This window comes from Oryzias latipes, chromosome 7 (genome assembly GCF_053564925.1).
Source record: "Oryzias latipes strain Hd-rR chromosome 7, Olatipes_Hd-rR_3.1".
Lineage (NCBI taxonomy): Eukaryota > Metazoa > Chordata > Actinopteri > Beloniformes > Adrianichthyidae > Oryzias > Oryzias latipes.
Genome location: NC_136243.1, coordinates 3,255,923 through 3,273,146, shown reverse-complemented (window position 1 = coordinate 3,273,146; position 17,224 = coordinate 3,255,923). Strand labels below are relative to the sequence as shown.

General features: G+C 44.2%; 1 protein-coding gene across 1 annotated transcript in view; it reads right to left on the bottom strand.

Annotated features, from left to right (window-relative positions):
- plxna3 (plexin A3) overlaps window positions 1–17,224 on the bottom strand; it is a 94,686-nt gene that overhangs the window by 64,057 nt on the left and 13,405 nt on the right. Inside the window, exons 2-5 of the mRNA XM_023957061.2 lie at window positions 3,840–4,267; window positions 3,483–3,673; window positions 1,367–1,914; window positions 1,103–1,267 (exon numbers count right to left, since the gene is read on the bottom strand). Coding sequence (XP_023812829.1) covers window positions 1,103–1,267; window positions 1,367–1,914; window positions 3,483–3,673; window positions 3,840–4,138 — 1,203 coding nt within the window. The 5' untranslated portion in view covers window positions 4,139–4,267. The remainder of the gene's footprint in view (window positions 1–1,102; window positions 1,268–1,366; window positions 1,915–3,482; window positions 3,674–3,839; window positions 4,268–17,224) is intronic.

Below are 17,224 nucleotides of genomic sequence, written 5' to 3'. Positions count from 1 at the left end.
CAGGATAGAATCCACGGCGTTTAAGAAAGTGTGTGGAAACCCTCACAAAGGGTGAGCTCCTCTTCCATAGAAGCAGGATTCCTGCTGTTCACGTCTCTGTCAGATTTAGCCTTCAATGGATCAGTGATTCTCTCTGGTCCTTTACATTTGCTTCAAAGGTGCAGAGCTGAAGACAGGTATTCTGAACCCTGAAGCCACGCCCACAGCATGCTCCTGACCCCCAACAAACTCTTCTGAGCAGATTTTACTAACACACACACACACATGGATGCACGCGCACACACACTCTCACACCCACACGGATGCAAGCGCACACACACTAACACACACCCACACACCCACACAATCCCTGTGGTTTCTGATAAAAGAAGGAGGTCAGAGCTGGAAGTAAGCTCCACCCCCATCCTTCCTCTTTTCTTTTGACTGTTAAAGGAAGCACTCACACACTCACACACACACGTTGACAGTTGGGTTATTTGTCATCACTTTCTTGCGCTCACGGCTGTGACTGGATGGCTAGTCGGTAGGTTGCCATGGGCAACCTAAACTCAAGATCCAATCCAGTCCCCTGCCCACAAATCCAGGCCGGGCCAGAGACTTGACTCCTGGCGGGTTTCCCTGCCGGGTTGTCATGGTTACGACTGCAGGCCGTTGCCGTCATGAATAAGAACATCATCTACCCCCGACCTGGAGTAACCCCACTGCAGACACACTCGCCTCTCTAACTCTTCACATTTTATCCTGATTCTGGACTCTAAATAGTTTTGGTGTCCCTGAATTGAAGCAGTTCAATCCAGCACGGTCCAGGCAGGCAGAGGGGGGGACCCGGTTCTGTTGGAGAGCTGAATTCGGACTGGAAGGCAGGGTTTGGGTAAATATTGTGAAAGGGATGTGAACATGACCGCGGCGTTGTAGCCTAAGGGGGCGGCCTGCGGCGGCGTTCCACAGGAAGAGAGATTCGCTCCGTCTCATGTTTGCAGAATGATTCAGAACATGGAGACAGTATAGGAACCGGTTCTGACAGGAACCAGACCTCAGGACCGCATCCACAGGACTGTGTCAGGTTCTAATGGACGCCCTGTGGCGGTGTTGGGTAACTTACTGTGGGGATGCAGTTCAGCTCTCTGTTGAGTAGCCATGACAACGACAGCTTCCCCTCTCCTCTGTAACAGGAGTGGATCTTCTCTCTGATGGCCATGTTGATGTTGTACAGCGTGAACAGGCAGAGGACCGTCTCTCTGGGCGGGTTGGAGCGGTTCTTCTGACCCTGAACAAACACAAACCACAGCCAGAGTGTCAGCATCACTGCTTCAGCTGCCATACTGGCTAGAAAACCCTAAAGCCAGAAAACAACTAATCCTGGGACCTGAGAGAAGACGACAAACAGGATGTCGTCATCTTCAGACAATCCAAGCGCCTGGGCCAGCCGACGTCCTGGTTTCTGCTTGTAGGCAGCCTGAACCAGACGATACTCAACGCCATCTTTGGTGCAGCCCAGAGGAAACTCCACGTAGGAGTAAAACAGTGTGTCGTTGGAGCACAACCTGACAATCTTGGAGGTAAAGAACTTCTCCCCGCCCGCATCCATCTGGGTCAGCTGCGTGTCCAGCTGCAGGGTCAGGAAGTACACGTACGTGCGACTGGAGAACCCGTAGATGTAGTAAATGTCAAAAGCTGGATAGGTCGACAGCGTGTCGGACGGGATCTTGATCTGTGAGGACACAAACTCATCCTGGTAAACCAGAGAGAACATGTCCATGTTCTCCTCGTCAGCCACCAGCTTCCTGCTGGACAGCGTGGGGAAATACTCCGACTTCCCGTCGATGGCGGCGCCGATGAAGAGCCGACTGCTGCCCTTCACCGGCTTTTTCTTTGCGGGGTCAGAGATCCAGTCATCTTCATCCACAACCACTCCTACAGAGGAAGAAGAGGGTCAGTTCACTCTCCAAAGATGTTCAGCAAAAAAAGAGTCCAAACTGTCCTGGAACAAAACCTGTATGGAGCAGACTTGGGGAAAAGCTTTAGATCTGTGTGTCCGGTGTGAATGACAGTCCTCAAAGCTCCAAAGCTTCTTCATCACAGTGTGTTTCTCTGTGGACGTGTGAGTGGAAGCACAGAAGCATGAAGAAACTGTTTGGAGGTCTGGAACTAACAGCTGAATCTGGACATGACTCCACACAATCAGTCAAAACTGATTAGAACATTTGAGATTTGTCAGAAACCATGTAGCCGAAGAGGCGTATCCTCTGCTGGACTGACAGCAGAGGTTTTCAGGAGACGCCTAGCGTAAGCCCGGCTCACAACATGGATCTAATGTGCAGAGGGACGAAACAGTGGCTCTTCCCAGATCCACCAACCGATCGAATCTCAAGGTTTCCAAACTGATGGAAATCCATGTTGGCCACACATGCAGCCTAGATGTGCATCCCTGCGCTGCCCACACTCATTCTAGGAGCCTTCAATGTTGCATCTTGTTGTTGGCCGCATGTACTGCCTGCCACACACCTACTGTAGGTGTGTGAAATCTGTTCTCCACATTTGATCTATCCCTTGCAAGACGGTGAACTCTAGAAACAGTTTGCCCCGGAACTATTTGATGGTTTATCCCTGACCTTAACCTTTCCTCTAGGTCCATGCGGCCAAAATAAGTTCAGGGCTGACCGTACATATTTTAAAAATGACGTGCCAATAGACACTTTCTAAAGAATTTTGACAGACTTTTTATAGATTTGCTCTGACTGTCGTGCACACACACCTTGTGCACACAGACCCAAACTGAACGACTCTCATAAACAACGGTGTGTTACACCTACAAACTCACACAGGATGGAGACTTTCAGAGGCACAGACTTTAGCTTTTTCCCCACAGAACGGCTGGGCTCACCGCTGCAATCATGGAATTTCTTTAGGCGCACCATAGAAAAATCCAAGTGACTTCACTGATGCCATGAAACAACGGATGTAGTCTTCATCAGAATCCAACAGTCAGCTGGATGACCAGACCAACACTGGGCAGAACAGGATCTGGTGGCATTCATGAACACATAGCAGCTGCTGGGCTGCTCATTCAGATTCAGATTCAATCTCAACTCCGGAGCAGCTGATTTAAGGTGGAACTGCTAAATATTGTGATGCTCTAAATGTACTCTGCTCTGGAATGCACAGGAAGCTTTTTAAAATCCCCCAAACCAGGGAAACCTGAATGAATGAATAATACTTTACACTGCTGCTCACATGTGTGGACCACACATCCCAGTGTCAAAGCAGACTAAACCAGTTTACGCTAGTTTAAACATTTTCTTGAAAATGCTAACCGGCTGTTGCTAAACCTGTCCAGGTAATCTTTTCCATGTTGGTACATCAGGTCAGGCTGGAGTCTGTCGGATGACTTCTGACCAGGTTCAGGTATTCTTACTCTTTCTTGATACTTCTCAAAAACAGGGCCCGTTCTTGCCCTTTGTGCTCCCTCGGCCATCACCTACCTGCCATCCCATCAGCCTCTCTGGCCCCTGAGAGGTAGTGCTCCTTGCGGTGATGCGGCTCTCCCAGTTTGAAGAGGTCCTCCAGTCTAAGAAACTGACAGACTCCCTGCCAGATGGAGCCGCAGGCCACCAGTCTGTTCCCGGTATAATCCACCAGCAAGAGCTTGTTCACGTTATCCAAATTCACCAGTCTGTGGGGGAGACAGGGGCGGGAGAAATGAGAGAGCAGCCGTGTCAGACGAGAGAAAATGAATGAGTGGACGGTACGCTTCAAGACAGGAAGTGACCCCAACATTAACAGGAAGTTACCAAAAAAACGATTGCACGTGTGGAAGAGATAGAGAGGTGAGGACCAACCCGTGGGCGCAGTTCCTCATGCTGGGAGGGGGGTAACACATGTCATTGTCCTCTACAGGTCCGGTCTCATGACTCTTCAGCTCCGTCAGATTGGGGGACAGCTTGATCACACGGTTGACGGCACCGACAAACACCTCACCTGTCCTACGGTGGATGGTTAGGTGGGTGAGCGAGGTGTTAAAGACTCGGTACACCGCCCTGCCCGACCCCGAAGAGGGGGGGGCAGCGGGGGCAGACAGGAGGGGGAGAGGGGGGAGGAGGGAAAGAAGAACGGAAAGGAGCAGAGAAAAGGAAAGCATGGTGAAGAGGAAGAGAAAAACTCCGAAGAGCAGAGGACGTGGGGAAAAGAGAGGAGTAGGGGGGAGGAGGAGGAGGAGGAGGAGGAGGTGCTTCAGGTCTGATGAAGAGTCTGCTTCAGGTGGACATGACTGTAGAGAGAGGAGAAAGAGACATTCTCAGTCAGGCAGCACAGAGTTTCTAAATGTTTCTGCTGGAAAATGAAGACTCAGAAAAACTCAGATTAACGCAGACAGGAAAAACTCATATAAGGGAAGAGAGGGCAATTTAATGCAAAAACGACCTACATTATGGCAAACAGAGCTGAAATTAACACAGTCAGAGCTCAGATCAATGCAGACAAAGCTCAGATAACATAGACAGAGCTCAGATTAACGCAAATTCAGCTCATATTATTCACATAGAGCTCAGATTAATGCACAAAGAGCTCAGATTAAAAAAAAAGTTCAGATTAATGCAGACTGGCAAAACTCATATTAAGTCAGAGAGGACAATTTAATACAAAAACGACCTACATTTTGGCAAACAGAGCTGAGATTAACACAGTGAGAGCTAAGATTAATGCAGACAAAGCTCAGATTGATGCAGACAGAGCTCAGATTAATGCAGACAGAGCTCGGATTAATGCAGACAGAGCTCAGATTAAAAGCAGAGCTCAGAGTAACGCAGACAGGAAAAACTCATCAGGCAGAGAGGGCAATTTAATGCAAAAACGACCTACATTTTGGCAAACACAGCTGAAATTAACACAGTGAGAGCTCAGATTAATGCAGACAAAGCTCAGATAACGTAGACAGAGCTCAGATTAACGCAAATAGAGCTCATATTAATGCACATAGGGCTCAGATTAATGCAGACAGAGCTCAGATTAACACTGAAAGAGCTCAGATTAATGCAGATAGAACTCAGATTAAAACAAAGGTCAGATTAATGCAGACAGAGCTGAGATTAATGCAGACAGAGCTGAGATTAATGCAGACAAAGCTCAGATAACGCATACAGAGCTCAGATTAATGTAGACAGAGCTCAGATTAATGCAGACAGAGCTCAGATTAATGTAGACAGAGCTCAGATGAATGCAAATAGAGCTCATATTAATGCACATAGAGCTCAGATTAATGCAGACAGAGCTCACATTAATGCACACAGAGCTCAGATTAACACTGAAAGAGCTCAGATTAACGCAAATAGATTTCAGATTAATAGACAGAGCTCAGATTAATGCAGACAGAGCTCGGATAATTCAGACAGAGCACGGATTAATGCAGACAGAGCTCAGATTAAAAACAGAGCTCAGAATAACGCAGACAGGAAAAACTCATTAGGCAGAGAGGGCAATTTAATGCAAAAACGACCTACATTTTGGCAAACAGAGCTGAGATTAACACAGTGAGAGCTAAGATTAATGCAGACAAAGCTCAGATAACGCATACAGAGCTCAGATTAATGTAGACAAAGCTCAGATTGATGCAGACAGAGCTCAGATTAATGTAGACAGAGCTCAGATTAATGCAGACAGAGCTCAGATTAATGTAGACAGAGCTCGGATGAATGCAAATAGAGCTCATATTAATGAACAGAGAGCTCAGATTAATGCAGACAGAGATCAGATTAACACTGAAAAAACTCAGATTAATGCACACAGAGCTCAGATTAAAAACAGAGCTCACATTATTGCAGACTGGCAAAACTCATTAAGTCAGAGAGGGCAATTTAATACAAAAACGACCTACATTTTGGCAAACAGAGCTGAGATTAACACAGTGAGAGCTAAGATTAATGCAGACAAAGCTCAGATAACGCATACAGAGCTCAGATTAATGTAGACAGAGCTCAGATCAATGCAGAAAGAGCTCAGATTAACACTGAAAGAGCTCAGATTAATGCAGACAGAGCTCAGATTAAAACAAAGGTCAGATTAATGCAGACAGAGCTGAGATTAATGCAGACAGAGCTGAGATTAATGCAGACAGAGCTGAGATTAATGCAGACAAAGCTCAGATAACGCATACAGAGCTCAGATTAATGTAGACAGAGCTCAGATTAATGCAGACAGAGCTCAGATTAATGTAGACAGAGCTCAGATGAATGCAAATAGAGCTCATATTAATGCACATAGAGCTCAGATTAATGCAGACAGAGCTCACATTAATGCACACAGAGCTCAGATTAACACTGAAAGAGCTCAGATTAACGCAAATAGATTTCAGATTAATAGACAGAGCTCAGATTAATGCAGACAGATCTCGGATAATTCAGACAGAGCACGGATTAATGCAGACAGAGCTCAGATTAAAAACAGAGCTCAGAATAACGCAGACAGGAAAAACTCATTAGGCAGAGAGGGCAATTTAATGCAAAAACGACCTACATTTTGGCAAACAGAGCTGAGATTAACACAGTGAGAGCTAAGATTAATGCAGACAAAGCTCAGATAACGCATACAGAGCTCAGATTAATGTAGACAAAGCTCAGATTGATGCAGACAGAGCTCAGATTAATGTAGACAGAGCTCAGATTAATGCAGACAGAGCTCAGATTAATGTAGACAGAGCTCGGATGAATGCAAATAGAGCTCATATTAATGAACAGAGAGCTCAGATTAATGCAGACAGAGATCAGATTAACACTGAAAAAACTCAGATTAATGCACACAGAGCTCATATTAAAAACAGAGCTCACATTATTGCAGACTGGCAAAACTCATTAAGTCAGAGAGGGCAATTTAATACAAAAACGACCTACATTTTGGCAAACAGAGCTGAGATTAACACAGTGAGAGCTAACATTAATGCAGACAAAGCTCAGATAACGCATACAGAGCTCAGATTAATGTAGACAGAGCTCAGATCAATGCAGAAAGAGCTCAGATTAACACTGAAAGAGCTCAGATTAATGCAGACAGAGCTCAGATTAAAACAAAGGTCAGATTAATGCAGACAGAGCTGAGATTAATGCAGACAGAGCTGAGATTAATGCACACAGAGCTCAGATTAAAACAGAACTCAGATTAATGCAGACAGAGCTCAGATTAACGCAAATAGATTTCAGATTAATAGACAAAACTCAGATTAATGCACACAGAGCTCAGATTAATGCAGACAGAGCTCGGATTATGCAGACAGAGCTCAGATTAAAAACAGGGCTCAGAGTATTGCAGACAGGAAACACTCATTAGGCAGAGAGGGCAATTAAATGCAAAAACGACCTACATTTTGGCAAACAGAGCTGAAATTAACACAGTGAGAGCTAGGATTAATGCACACAGAGCTCAGATAACACATACAGAGCTCAGATTACTGTAGACAGAGCTCAGATTGATGCAGACAGAGCTCATATTAATGCAGTCAGAGCTCGGATAATGCAAACAGAGCTCGGATTAATGCAGACAGAGCTCAAAATAAAAGCAGGGCTCAGAGTAACGCATACAGAGCTCAGATTAACGCAAATAGATTTCAGATTAATAGACAGAGCTCAGATTAACGCACACAAAACTCAGATTAATGCAGACAAAGCTCGGATAATGCAGACAGAGCTCGGATTAATGCAGACAGAGCTCAGATTAATGCAGACAGAGCTCAGATCAAAAACAGGGCTCAGAGTAACGCAGACAGGAAACACTCATTAGGCAGAGAGGGCAATTTAATGCAAAAACGACCTACATTTTGGCAAACAGAGCTGAAATTAACACAGTGAGAGCTCAGATTAATGCAAATAGAGCTCATATTAATGCACATAGGGCTCAGATTAATGCAGACAGAGCTCAGATTAACACTGAAAGAGCTCAGAATAATGCACACAGACCTCAGATAAAGCAGACAGAACTCAGAAGAATTCAGATAGAGCTCAGATAATGCAGACAGAGCTGAGATTAATGTATACAGAGCTCAGATAACACAGACAGAGCTCAGAGTAATGCACACAGAACTTGGATTATTGCAGACAAAACTCGGATTATTGCAGAGTAGCTGAGATTAATCCACACAGAGCTCAGTTTAATGCAGAGCTCAGTTAGCGCAGACAGATCTCAGATTAATGCAGACAGATCTTGGATTAACGCAGACAGAGCTAAATGGTAAATGGCGTATACTTATATAGCGCCTTTCTTCCTACAAGGACAAAGCGCTTTACAGTCACAGACCCATTCACCCAGTCACACACACATTCACACACACAGTCACACACTGGTGGTCGCTCCGCTGCCAAACACAGGCGCCCGCCTACCACCAGAGGCAAGGTGGGGTTCAGTGTCTTGCCCAAGGACACTTCGACTCATGGGCGTGCAAGGCGGGAATCGAACCTTCAACCTTACGATCATGCTCAGATTAATGCAGACAGAGCTCAGATTAAAAACAGAGCTCAGATTAACGCAGACAGGAAAAACTCATATTAGGGAAGAGAGGGCAATTTAATGCAAAAACGAACTACATTATGGCAAACAGAGCTGAGATTAACACAGTGAGAGCTCAGATTAATGCACACAGAGCTCAGATTAACACTGAAAGAGCTCAGATTGACGCAAATAGATTTCAGATTAATAGACAGAGCTCAGATTAATGCACACAGAGCTCAGATTAATGCAGACAGAACTCAGATTAATGCAGGGAGAGCTCAGATAATGAACACAGAGCTCAGTTTAATACAGACAGAGCTCAGATTAACACTGAGAAAGGTCAGATTAATGCAAGTGGAACCAGACCAGGCCTTACAGATAAAGGTTTTACTGCCATGGCAGAGAAATTCAGAGGATAATAATTTTAACCTTGAGACACACACATGCAGAAACACAAAGAGGCAGTGAAAGATCAGCACATTAGTTAATTACCCTGCTGAGCTGAGGGCGGGGCAGCAGAGAGGTCAACAGATGGACCCTGTGTGGGTCTGAAAGTGTGCACAGGCGGGCAGCTGGCCAGACACAAGACACCGATAAGAGTTTCTCTAACTGGACTGCGGTTTCTCCGGAGCATCCATCGCCTCACTGAAGCAGTCGCTCTGCACATGCTCAGTGTGCACGTGTTTGTTTTTACTGCAGCAGGGAGGACGTTTGTTCTCCAAAACTTCTGTCCTCACAGACCCCAAATCTGATTTCCGTATTCAACTAGAGCAGACCCGTCAGAACCCTTAAGTTAAGACACTGAGTCGAAGGCCAAAAGCACCATGCAGTTTAAACGAGTCAGATCCCTGATTTAAAAATCCATGAACAGTAAGAGCCTGGTAAAGTTGAGATCTGTGTTCATCTGGATCAGATGATCTATGGCATCACTTTTGGTTCTGAATGTTCTCCACGACTGTATGAAAAGCTTTTCAATGCAAAGTCCATGACGTTAACTGACTGGAGCTGCAGTCAGTTAACGTCAGCTCTGCTGTCAGATCAAAAGCAGATCCTTCACCTCAAGTCATTAAGTAATTATGAAAGCTGTACTCAATTATCAGAAGGAATAACATTTGATGCGAGGACTTTGATTTTAACACGTCGAGACGTTAAGATGCTGAGCATCTGAGACAGAGTTGGATAAAAGCAGCACAGACACAAACGGCCTTCATGGAGCGTCATCAGTCTTCCTTCCTTCACTGAAAATAAGTGTGTGCTTATTATCTGGTACCAGAACCCCCCCCCCCCCCCCCCCCCCACACACACACACACACACACACACACTCCTTGAATAGCAGCAGTGTTTCTCTGATTCTCCAAATGATTCACACTCAAACAAGAGGAAAAGCCCTGCTTTAAAATGAGAACCTTTTCATCTAATTGACTGACTATGGTAAATCAACACAACTCTTTTCTATATTTTATATTTTCCTGTTAGTCAACATAAGCCACACTTGTCCTGCAGAGGCTGATCTTTGTGTTGGTAGAAGTCCTGTCACATTCAGCAATGGAGGTGCATCTGACCACCTGTGCACACCTGTACAGCCTGCTTTCTGGTCGTCTAAAATGAAAACATTTCTTTCTTTCATTGTCAAAACTACAGAGCTGACCCCCAATCCTCATTGTCTGCGCCAACACTCAGCCTCAGTGTGGACTCAAAGCCATCCAACACCAGCTGTTTTTGACACGGTCTCAATGAGTAACTCGTTACCCCCCAGCTCCCCTCTGGGCTCTTATCTCTGAGCATCTCAGGATCAGACCTCCCTGCAGCCGCTCTCACCAGGAAGCTGTGGCACAATGAGTCTTTGTTGTGTGCTTTTCTGAGCCTGAGATTCGCACAGAGCCTCTGTCAGAAACCGAGGGGTGATGGGAGGGTCAAGCGAAGGGGGTGGGGGGCACTGCATTATGAAGGGTGGAGCGCTGAGTTTACGAGTCCCTGGTGGGCAGTGATGCAGCAGCTGGGTGGAGCCTGAGAAACGGTCAATTGGTGAAGTTCTTGAATGGAACCGTGAAGCTGTATGTTCTTCACAAACTCTGAGACCAGAAGAGGAAAAATGTCAGAGAAGCTTCTGTTAAAAACGTCTTCGGTCAAGCTTCACTCAACGACACCAAAACCACTCTGCAGACTAAACACTAGCAATGTGCAGTACTAAGGTAAAACCAAAGGCAAACACACATACCCTGGAATGGTGAATATTATGCAGCCAACAAGTCTAAGCGCCAGAACCTGACTAACCTGACCAAAGGGGTTCCTCATGGCATGGTTTCAGGACCTCTTCTGTTGATTTCTGATAAAACTCAGAGTGTCAAGTTTTGATTATCTAATACGGTCTCTCTCAACTGCAACATGCCACAGAGCAGTCCTTTGTTGGATGTAAAACTTTCTTTTAATGCCAACCAAACTGGACATTTTCTCACATTCAAAGTCATTTCAAACCTGAGTTTCTCCCCTGGAGTGGATTGCAGAGTTTCTGGCTGGTCAGATCTGAAAGAGTGAGTCGGTAAAGGAGAAAAGGCGCAACTATCTATTTTGAATTTTTATCTGATGTGTAAATGTCATAAAATTAATCATTGCAAATTATTATTTGAGAGTTCTGATAAAAAGATTGTGGGAACTTTAAATGAAAGTGATGCAAGTTGGATTCGTCTAATGAGACACAACAGCTGAGAGGTAAAGTGACAACCAAAGCAAGTCTATTGAGACTTGACTGAGTCAATAGATTTACTTCTATAATTCCCAATGGCGTGTTATGACAGGACATGGTATTATACACTGAAGTGCTGGACAGCTAAAATGTCCAATCAATTTAATTTGAATTAGCAAATTCAAGGTTTGATTAGATTTGATATTAGATTTCAGATTGATTTTTTATGAACATTTCTAACCAATTTCCCTTTTGAAGGACATTTTCACATAACTAGTGACATAAACGGACCAACTGATGATATAATGACCTGATCCAGGGACCACTTCTGTTTGTGATCAAGGGTGGAACATTCCTTAATGAAGCCAAGCTCTTACATGAAGGATTAACTGATGTTCGTTAAGCATTGTTTTTGCTGGAATAAAAAAAAAGAAATTGCTCTCAAACCCTTTAGCACCCCAGTTGTGGCTCCAGTGTTGACACTTTTTGAATTACCGTAACTCTATGAGAAGCGACTAGTGTTGCATACAGATGCAAAGCTGCTTTTCCGCTTCTAAATCCGTTGGATTTACGTCAACTGTAGTTCAAGGAGCGTGTTTTTTCTGTCACCAGGAACGGCTCCAGCATTAAATAAAACCAGTTTGTGGATTTGATGAATTATGTTTATTTTTTTTATTTTCAACCTAGAACTAATGATCTTTTAAGCATTTTGACATCTGATGATGATGATGATGATGATGATGATGATGATGATAATGATGATGAGGCCCCATTCTATGGCATACTCTGGAAAGTAAAGTTAAGAGCTCATTATTATCAGACACCTTCTTCTCCCATCTTCTAGGAGAGTGGTGACCTGCAGTTACATCTCCAATAGGAATCAGTTGCTGGTTTAACTCCTCAATCCAAGCCCAATTCCTTCAGTTTTTCACATTTAAGCAGTGAGCTATTGGATCCCATTTACAGCTCAGCAGTTAGACCATACCATGGCCATCTAACCCCAACATATGGCCCTTCTGGTGGTTGTGACGGCTCTGTCAGCATCCCCGGGCACTGACTGTTGTGAGCACGAGCCGACACGAATAGCATAACCATGTTAAGCACTGCCCCCTACATTACCGGCATACATGTCATCCGTGCCTGAGCCCTGCTGGGAAATAGTCTATGAGTGGAGTAAGGGAAGGCAAACAAAAAAGCGCTTGTAGCACCTTTGCTACAGCGGGTTTCGAGATCCTTTGATCTGACGCAACCATGGATTGAATTCGTGATTTCCTGGTGTCAAGACATTTCCTAACGATAACAGACAGACGGTAAGTCTGTGGGAAAAGCGTCTCAGATTCAAGCTTTTAATGAAAGAGATGAAAAAGGCCGTTATTAATCCAAATACCAACATATTTTTAGAAAGAAATGTTTTAACTGAACTCTCCATTGAAGGTCAGAATGCTGATAAGCTCTAAAGCCCATTCATTTGGTCTGTTTGTATAAAAGTCACAAAGGAAAACATGCAACTGTTGACAGAATTAAGTTCATTTACAGTCTTGTTTACAGGATAGACGAAAATGAATTTTTGCTGATATCAACAATAGCCAATGTCTAAAGCTTTCATAAATAAAAACCAAGAGAAAACACTTTTCAAAATTGAATTTAGATTTTTACTTTTAGCTTTTCCATTTAAAAAACAGAGCAAGAAGGCCGTTCAGTACCTACTAAACTCCCCTCAAGGATCAAAGCTCCTTCAGTCCAGCTCAGGCTATCCAGATGAAGAGGACCACAAATGCCAGTCCAAACATCTTCAATAGTGGAGTCACCCACAGTGTCTCTGAGTTCACAGAGTCAGCAGTGGGTCCAGTTTAGAGCATCCCACAGGTTCTGTTTGAACACACCACAGTTCTCTACATTGTCACCTGCAGACTCTACACACCCTCACTCTTTGTTTTGGTCAGATTCACTGACGTGTGCGACCATAGACCCACTCCAATAACAATCCTGTTGTTTGGGTTTCGAACATGTTCTTGTAGCATTGCTCATATGATGGAGGAGATGTATACAGAAAAAATCAGATTGAAACTGCATCTCTGAGAATTTTTTGATTCAAATCATGGTGAATCGGGAGCAGACAACAAAAAGGAAGTTGGAAAAAGCCTTGAGCTGTGATGCAGCTGCTAGAGTTGGCAGGATTCAAGCTCCCTGCTCCGCTCCATTCTGATCATCCACCTGCAGACACATAGATCCATGATCGTCTTTGTTTTCCTGGATCTAAACTGGACGGATGAATAGATACCATCTTGCTGCCATTTTTGTTGGACTCCTAATGTTAGCTCGGGGGTGTGAGGGGCTGTAAGCTAGCGGGAAAAAGCGTAAACAAAGGGATGATGAAAAATGAGGAAAAAGCTTCCTCCACGCCAACAGTCCCACCAACAGCTCAGAGGTGAACTTCTAATGAACTGCTGCTGCTCTGCAGAAACTATGTCCTAGAATTTTTAGATTTTGGCTAAAAACAGCATCATCATCATTAAAGACCACTGGGAACACTGTGAAATCGATGACAGATGATGGGAGTGCGACTTTAAACATGGTGGTAGAGACAGACGTTTGCCTGCTTGGCTTTCTCTGACAGGATGACTGTTCTCTTTGGCTCCACTCTCATGCAAAAGAGATTTGAAATCTCATGGGAATTCTGCTGGTTAAAGATTAAAAATAAATAAAAGGAAATAGTTTAAGAAGATAATCTGGGTTGGCTAGAGGGGTTCAGTCTCTGTGACTCTCAGCTTCATTCAGATGTCCCCCAACACTCAGATGCCAGAGACATCCTGTTTTCCAGAACCTGAAAGCAAACACGGCTTCTCCTGCACACGTGGGGGGGGGCCCTCCAGATGACTGACAGGTGAAAGTCACATTTTCTCACAAGCATTAGAAGGTTTGAGTACCTACAGTCCATCCAGCCTGGAGCCAACAACCATCCACCTCATCCACTGAGGACTCATTCCAACCTGTCAAAGCAGTTCCTGTTCATTCTAATGTCTGTGATGTAAACCATGTTTGGAGCTCCTCCAGAGGAAATACACACCGTCAGTTATCTTACAGACTTTGGGTCCTCTTTTCTAGCTTTTTCTGGATTGCTTGTCCAAACATATTGAAGTCTAAAGGTTTGTGTTCAACAGGTCCAGGTTAACCAGTTCTTCAGACTCCAAACAGAACATTTGTTTTTTGTTTTTTTTTGCGTTTGCTTTTCCTTCAAAGACATTCCCTCTAAATGCCTCGCTTTGTTTCAGCAGACGGCTCCCTCTGTGAGGCTCTGGCGTTGTGTCATTTGTTCTACTTATAAATAATAATTAAATGTAAAAAACAGGCATTGTTTTCATCTGTAAAAAAGAAGTCAATTTACGGTGTTAGAGACAAAATAACTGATGTGATTTAGCCTGATTCTTGTGTGACTTCCTGTAATTATATAAACACAATGAGCTGTAAAGCACACAGTCTGTTAACACGTCCACTTTCATTTCAGTGCGTCCTCCTCTCAGCCAGCCCCTGTAATTACCAACCGCTGTAAACTGTCTGATGCGGCTGCTGATGGTTAACATGCCGGCGCGCCGTCCCACAGCGAGGCGGCTTCACTGTCGGTCTGTAAATCTCAGCTTCGCCTTGCTGCTGATGACTTGAGGTAAATAACAGCGACTCTCTGGAGATGCAGGTCAGCTCTGCTCCAGCAGTCCGAGCTGCTAATTACACTCTGCAGCTCCCAGCACAATCAGACACTGCTCATTAAACAGAGGAGGGAGGGAGGAGGCGCAGCAGGAGCGCCGGGACGGAGGACCAAACCGACACTTCAAAAATCTCAGGAAAACTTTTCCCAAATTCGGTTTTCCTACCTATTTTGTGACTGAAAAGGACATTGTGATGATCACTCCCAGCACCTCTAAAAGACAATAAGCCCAGCTGTGCCTGAAGTGTTCATGTGTTGTTTGTCTACATTGTTCTGTGGATCTTTTATGGTTCTGATCACAAATGTCACCCTGAAATATGTCAACTACATTCTACTCCAAACCTTTCATCAGGTAGCTTGATTATTAGCTAAGCAATGACACCAACTATATTTTAGCCTCTGTTGTTTTGTTTCTATGGTGAATGCGAGTGTGGAGACATGATGGAGAGAGCAGATGAGGAAATGATCAGCTGGTCTGTTGTGTCTCTGTGGGACCGTCCGTCGATGCTAATCTCCATGGCTTGTTCCGTTCTGCCTCTGAACCGTGTTTGTTTAACTAAATGCTGAGGCTAATGTAGCCTCCGCCGTAACCACTAAGAGTCAGACGTGTTTACAGGCTCAGCGTCCTCAGCTTCCATCAGCTGATCCATTAGATCAGAAGAGCATCGCACAAACACACACAAAGAAACAACACACTGGCGGTGTGGCCTTAGACCCGCACAAACACAGAAGGAAATAGAGCCTAGGCCAAAATCAGATCCACATTCTGATGATCCCCATCAAACAGGCATTCATTCTTGTGAAAATACACAAACTGTCTTTGAACTGCTAATATGAGTAAAACAGACAAACACGTGGACTGAGAAAAATAACCTGATAGCAGCTGACGTGGTAGCTCATAGACCTCCTACAGCCTCACCGCCCGATCAGAACACTTCACTCACTAAATGCAGGACTGCTTGTGGTTCCTAGAATTAGTAAAACTACAGTTGGAGGTAGAGCCTTTAGCCACCAAGCTCCTGTTTTATGGAATAAAAGGGAGAAAAGGGGGCCGACAGGCCCCCAGCCGTCCCCCAACTCCATCTGGATGAAGCTCGTCTGCTGGACTTTATATATGTAGTTGTAGGGTTAGATAAGTTAATTCTTCTCTAAGAGTTCTGGTACACCGCCTGTCCGTCCTGGGGGAGGATCCCTCCTTCATGTTGACCCCCCTGAGGTTTAAATGGTCTAAAGGTCTAAATGCTGTGACACCTGGGAACTGGCCCAGTTTTCCACCTGACCGGCAAGTTTTACAAGGAAAATCAATAAAAATTAAACTTTTGGGTAAAAAAAAAAACATTCATCGATGTTTGTACTTAAATGAATTTACATTTTACACAAAGAAATCAGAGTCAGTAAAAATCACACCATCCAAAAAAAAAAACCATCAGTAACCAGCAACAACATTAGAGTTAGACGTGTTAAAGTCTCACTCCAGTCATCTTTTACTTTTGTAGAAATGTTCCCCAGTGGTCTGTTAATTATGATGATCATGTTTTTAGCCAAAATCTCAAAAAGCTGTGTTGTTTTCTAGGACATAGTTTCTGCAGAGCAGCAGGAGTTTATTAGAAATTCACTTCTGAGTTGTTGGTCGGGACTGTTGGCATAGAAGTAAGCCTCCACTAATATCCCATCATTTCCTTTGCATCGGAATGTGGCAGAGCAGGGAGTTTTTGGCCCCACCATTTCTGTTTCTACATTAAAACCCAGAGCTATTTTAATCCGCAGGTTGTCATCTGCTCCTGATTCATCATGATTTCAATAAAGAAATACTCAGAAATGTAGTTTTAATCTTAAATGCTTTTATATACTGTATGTCTTTAATCTTGAGAAAAATCGGTGTATATTAATGTATAATCAAATGCACACGAGACATTGAATCATAGAAATAACAAAAAAGCTCTAACAAACCTGATAAACATTAAGTGAGGTTAAGTTAATGATTTCATATGATCAGTAAAGAAGCTGCAGAACTTCAATCTGTCTTAGAGATTTATGAGGGTAAAATAATGACCTTAAAACCAATAACCCATCATTTGTTCCATGCTACGGGTCATTTCAGCCCTAAAATGGCGAGCCTGTTTAATGGTGGGCCTGGTGGTGTCCTGGGGCCTCATTTATAAAACTTTGCGTAGGATTTGCGTCAGAAGTGGCGTACGGATGAAACATAGGACGTGCGTACGCACAGAAATATTCGGATTTATAAAACCGTGCGCACGCACATCCTACGCATCTTTCCCTTTATAAATCACAACCGATTCTAAATGCAGCGCAGCTTTTGCGGCTACATGACACGCCCATAGTTGCCCATAAATAGTCCGTGAAACGC